Raw genomic sequence first — 6,000 nt, 5'->3', positions numbered from 1 at the left:
ATCCGGATCAAACAAGCTCTTACGAGACAATTCCACATTTGTAATGTCGACTTTGAACGACTCGTCAAACTTCTCCTCGAGCAGAAAGAACCAATCTCAGATACCCTCAAAAAGGTTGTTTATCTGACTGCCTGCGAGAACGAGTACCCTGACTGGACTGCCAGACAGCGCGCTCTCCTACGCTCGGAGCATCCGCCAACACTACGATCAATGCAGCAAGATCTCATTGATGAAAACAGGTCATCAGATGATGATGACAGTCATGGTACTGCCTCCACGTACTGGGCTCACAGTAAAAAGACTGGAAGGAAGGGCCCGGCCGCAAGAAAGCAAGAGGCAAGTGGCCGGAGGAGAGGATCTTCAAAGAACCAGCGAGCCGCGAACAAGTCTAGCCAGGAAACCAATCATCGAGTCGGCAAGAACAAGGAACATACCTGCACGAACTGCAAGAAGAGAGGACATCATGAAAATGATTGTTGGTTCGCCCATAAGGATAAGCGACCCGACTGGGCAGTCCGTCTCGCCAAGGAACTCATGGAGCATGATCTTCAACGCGACAGCACCAAGAATCTCCATATCAAGGAATCAAATCACATGACAGTTGAGCGATCTTTTCTGATTCTTGAAGACAGCGTCTCAGACGAGCTACCTATGGACAATACAGAGACGTGTAAAGTCTCCCTTGATAACATCTCTTCAACCGCAGAATGGCTGTTCGACACAGGTTCATCAGTCCACATCTGCAACGACCAAAGCCTATTCACAGAACTGCAGCCTGCAACCCGAACGGTCCTCGTTACGGGCGGTGGGAAGGTGTACCCATTCGGTAAGGGGACAGTCAAAATTTGCTTCATAAACAAATGGGGTGAGCAGGTCACAATTAACCTCAAAGACACGCTGTTCATCCCTGAGTTTCCGGTAAATGTCATGTCAGGACTCAGGCTATACAAGAACGGCGGCTGGATAGACGGGAACGACATGTACGACCCAACAGGAGATGTCTTTGGTCTCCTCCGCATAGGAAGGGACGGTCTGTACGTGAACACTGAGGTCGGAAAGACTACTGTTTCAAACCAGGCCGTCTCGGAACTCCAGCCAGAACCATGCAATCATCACACTGCTTCATCAAACCAATGCCTGAATGTCGACCTTTGGCACCGAAGACTCGGCCATGTTAACGCATATCAGGTGTCACAGACTGCCAAAATGACCAGAGGAATGTACTGTGACGGCCACCACGACCATCAGCCTTTCAATTACTGCCTCGCCTGCGACATCGCAAAGGCCCTACGATGGACTCCGCGAAATAAACGGAAACGAGCCTCCAGGGCCGGGTTCATTCATGTTGACACCTTCAAAGTCAATCCACCGGGCATTAGAGGCGAACGATGGGGAATGATTGCCACAGATGACAGGCATAGAATGAGATGGGCCTACACGTTCACGAGGAAGGGGATGGCTTCGGAACTTCTAGGCCAGCTCATCTCCAAGATACGAACTCAGTATGGCATCCGAGTGTACGCAATCCAAATGGATGGCGGCTCTGAGCTCTATGGTGCGTCTCTCAAAAACCTCGAGTACACTCACGGCGTCAAGATCATCAAGACGACACCATATACTCCTGAATTTAACGGAGTTGCTGAGCGCTCTAACCGCATCATCTTTGACAAAGTCAGAGCAACCATGGAATCGGAAAGAATCCCGATAGAGCTCTGGCCATTGGTCCTGGAAGATATGGTGCGCAAGACAAACGTGACAGCCACCAGGGCAATTGATGGCCTCACTCCCATGGAAAGCTTTCTCAACGAGGCCTTCCCCGGACAAGACAACAAGCCGGATCTGTCCGGAGAACGAATCTGCGGCTCACAAGTCACGATACACATACCGCAGGAACGAAGATTGAGATCACACAAGTTTGGCCCAAGAGGAGAGGCTGGAATCTACCTATGCATGGAAGGTTCACAGATCTACACCTGCTGGGTGCCCTCTCGCAGGAAGGGACATCAGATCGTCCGTTCTGCAAATGTACAATTCTACGAAAAGGTTGGGGAGACAGAACTCCTGACCGAAACTGAGCATGATGTTGAGCCGGAAATCCGCAAGAACGGAGCTCCCATCTCAAGCCGGCCACAGTCCGTCACGGAGCAGACAAAGACTCCAAGGCCACAAAGGTCTGAAGTGAACAATCTTCAGCATGCTGAGGTGCATAATCCTCAGCATGGACAGACGACAACATCCATGACATCAGCTAAGCTGCCCGATCTCCGAAAAGAGGTGATCACTGAGCCCAAAACAATGACTGAAGCGCTTCAAGGTCCGCAAAGGGAGCATTGGCTCAGAGCAATACACAGTGAGCTGCGCAGTCTCCTCACGAAAGGAACTTGGCGCATGCTGGACCGCAACCAAGCTCACAATAGGCCACTTACCGTCAAATGGGTATTCAAGGTCAAGAAAAACGAGGACGGCAACCTCGACAAGTTCAAGGCGCGGCTGGTGGTCAGAGGCTTTGAACAACAGTTCGGCTTTGACTACAACCAGACCTTTGCCTCTGTTGCCAAAGCGGCGACTTGGAGAATCCTCCTCACCGTTGCTGCCTGTCTTGACTGGGAGATTGAGCAGATGGACGTGTCGACGGCGTTCCTGGAAGGGGACCTCGAGGAAGAAGTCTTCATCGAAATGCCGGAAGGGCTTGTAGAGTATTTCGACCAACACCCAGAAGACCGTCCGCCAGGATTCTCAACCGAGAAGATCTGCAAACTGATCAAATCCCTCTATGGACTCAAACAGGCGCCTCGGCAATGGCAAAAGAAGCTGAAGGAGGCCTTGGAATCCCTTGACTTTCGACAAGTAACGTCTGACACGGCCGTATATCACAATCCCACAACGGGAGTGATCATCATCACATATGTGGATGACTTCCTCATCATGGGCAGCAACAAGGAAGCAATCCAAGGGTACAAAGCCCGCCTGGGAGAGATCTTCACAATGACTGATCTCGGTCCCGCCAGCCATTTTCTTGGAGTAAGAATAACCCGAGACAGGAACTCAAGGCTGATCTACCTTTCCCAGGATGCATATTTTACCAGAATACTGAAGAAATTCGGCTTAGAGGATTGTCGACCGGTCAAGACCCCGATGGAGCGAAATTCACTCTCGACACTGCAACCAAGAGACAATGGCGACTCGGCTTCTCCAGAAGAACGAGAAGACTATAGCTCGAAAACCGGCTCGCTGATGTATGGAATGACCCAAACCAGACCCGATTTAGCTTTCCTACTCTCGGTACTCTCAAGATACATGTCGAATCCATCACCAACACATTCACGAATGATCAAAAGAGGTCTCCGCTATCTACAGCAGACAAGAGACCACGGCCTGGTGCTTGGGGGCGTCAAGAAAGATCCTGAATCCGCTTGGAGCATCACAGCTTGGGCCGACTCGGATTGGAAAGGCGACACTGTTACGGGAAGATCGACGTTTGGATGGCTTGTTCAACTTGAAGGATCTACAGTCTCATGGAGGGCCAAACGGCACGAAACAGTGGCACTATCGACTACCGAGGCTGAATATACAGCACTCTCCCAGTGTGCCAGAGAATTGGCCTGGACTAGGAACCTCTTCTCTGAACTGCTCCTTCCGCTACATATGCCTATCCCACTGAACGGCGACAACCAGGGTTCCCTAAAGCTATGCAGAAACCCTGAGCTTCACCAACGGACAAAGCACATTCCGTTAACCGAGCACCATATCCGAGAAGAAGTTGAAGCCGGGAATATTGATGTGCAATACGTCAGCACACATGAGCAGGTAGCAGACGGACTCACTAAACCATTGAACGCCGTCAGCCACGGTCACTTTCTAGAAGCAATTCGAGTCAGTGCATGTCCGATCGAGGAAGCAGGTCGTATTATTTGGAGTACTGAAGTCCACGATGACTCTGTGCCCTGAAGACAAGGTGGATGGGGGCGTGTTGGAAAATCCGGGAATCCCCTTCCCTTCAGGATTCAGACTGTTAGTCTGAAAGTCCTAGATTTAAAGTTCAAAGTCCTAGATACAATCATCTAGAGATATAAACCCGAGAATAACTCTCAGCTCAATAATGAACAACCAAGTTTCATAAAAATACATTTTCACCCAGCACTACTGCGCAATATAAACAACAGGTAGGATCTAAACACCTGGCCAATGGCATGATACGCAGCGACCCGGCGATAGTTTCGAAGGTCTGATGGGAGCACGTAGTTCTGTTCGGGGGTGGCTTTGGTGCGGTCCAATAGCCTCTTGTCTGGGTCCTTCTCACCAGGGAGAAATGTCGTGTTGACCACTTTTCTCATATAGTCACGGTACTTTATATCGTAGGACTGTATTCCCCCGGTGTAATTGAACTGGACAGTGTAGTTGACCTCGTAATGTTCGCACCCGAAGATAACTGGTGTATAGGCATCGTCAAACCCTTTTTCTGATCTTTGAGGTTGTTCCTTGGATAGATCATCGACCGTGGCATATCCGACCCATATGATGGGCTCGGCTCGAAAAGCCCCCAGATTCCACGGGTATGGGGGTTTCTGCAAGGGTGTCCCAGCGTCCCCAGAGCGGATCTGCTGTTCACCATATTCACCCTGGTCGGTGACGGCCATATAGGTGTAGTTGCCCTCTGGCGCGATGATGCTGGTGTTGAATGGTGACGCAGAGCCTCCAAGCTTCCAGACTTGCGACTGCACTCCAGACGCGACTTCTTCGCACTTGTAGCCGGGTGCGACAAAGCTGACGACGTAGGAACAGTTCCAACCCTCGGAGCACATCTCCTGGCCTGCATTCTCCCGGACGGCAGCTTGGCGTAGATTCACAGTCCGATCGACCAGTAGTTTATACCGTGTGTTATATTCGGTCCAGTAGTCGAATGAAGTCGCTGTGAACTCTTCATCTTTTAATGAAAGTCTCTCGATATTCGTAGTATTGAATATCGACAAGGACAACATATTACGCTCGTTGATTCTCAAGGGGAAACGCCAGTTGTACGTCTCTTCATTCGCAAAATTGAGGGTGCGGGCAGAGGGGCACGATGCAGCTTCGTCTTTGGCTCCAGCGACGACGGAGAGAGTCTCTGAAGTCAGAACGACGATCAGAGGCGTGAGCCAGCAGTAGAGAGCGAGACAGGTTGCTATCTTGGCCTTCTTTATTGCCCTCCAGTCAAGGAGGGAGGCGAAATCGTGGTTGGCAGTGAAGATGGAATCGACCGTTCCGAGGCGGACCATCCTGTGGCGGACTACCATCCAGGCCCTCTGTTGAAATGCAATGATGACGGCAGCGCTGAAACTGGCTTTGGCACAGAAGGCAATGACGGTGCCGTATCGAAGCATGAGGGACTGGTTGTCGGCCTCTTTACCTTGGAGGTTGAAATAGAACAGGTGGTGGCCGAGTGCAAAGAGTGTCCCAGTGACGAGAAAGAAATACATGCTCCATGGCTTCGTTCTATAGATGGTCCAGGCATTATCAGCCCAGGTTTGTATTTGTTCGAAGGAGTTGACAGACGGAGATTTCTTGTTGGGCTCCTCCCAGTCTGTTAATTCTGCCGGCTCAATTGAGGGCGTCATTTGGCTTTGATATGAAGGTGGAGGTCTGGTTTCGTCTCGGTCGAGGATCGGCTCGTTTTCCTGTACCCGAACTTGTCCCTGGTCAGTCGGTGGGTGCAAGCGAGGGTCATCCATCGTGGCTTTGGTCGTGTCTAGAGTCTCGTTAGGGATGTATGAAAAGCTAAGTCGGTGTGAGGGACCCCGTTGGGCTCGAGGAAAATTTTATAGGCAGCGACCATGTCTGGCCCCCAGCCTGTTTGAAATGTGGCCGGCCAACCAACAGCAATAAGCCATATGACTTGTCACCATCGGTTGTTGACGCGAACGTGAACCAACAAGTTGCCGTAGAAATGGGGCGACGAGGCTTTTTTTTTTTTTTTTTTACGCCGATCGATTCTATTTTTTTGCAAGCAGCCTACAACATCGA

The 6,000-nt window shown here is 50.7% G+C and overlaps 1 protein-coding gene across 1 annotated transcript; it reads right to left on the bottom strand.

Annotated features, from left to right (window-relative positions):
* Nucleotides 1-4,130: 4,130 nt before the first annotated feature.
* FOXG_06973 (uncharacterized protein) lies at nt 4,131-5,708 on the bottom strand (the record flags this gene model as incomplete). Its single annotated transcript, XM_018385612.1, has 1 exon — nt 4,131-5,708. One exon carries the CDS (start codon nt 5,706-5,708, stop codon nt 4,131-4,133), a length of 1,578 nt encoding a protein of 525 aa, XP_018244205.1.
* Between the last annotated feature and the right edge of the window lie 292 nt (nt 5,709-6,000).

Source organism: Fusarium oxysporum, chromosome 6 (genome assembly GCF_000149955.1).
Source record: "Fusarium oxysporum f. sp. lycopersici 4287 chromosome 6, whole genome shotgun sequence".
Classification (NCBI taxonomy): Eukaryota; Fungi; Ascomycota; class Sordariomycetes; order Hypocreales; family Nectriaceae; genus Fusarium; species Fusarium oxysporum.
Note: the sequence above shows the minus strand (reverse complement) of the source record. Positions and strands in the feature narration are given on the sequence as shown.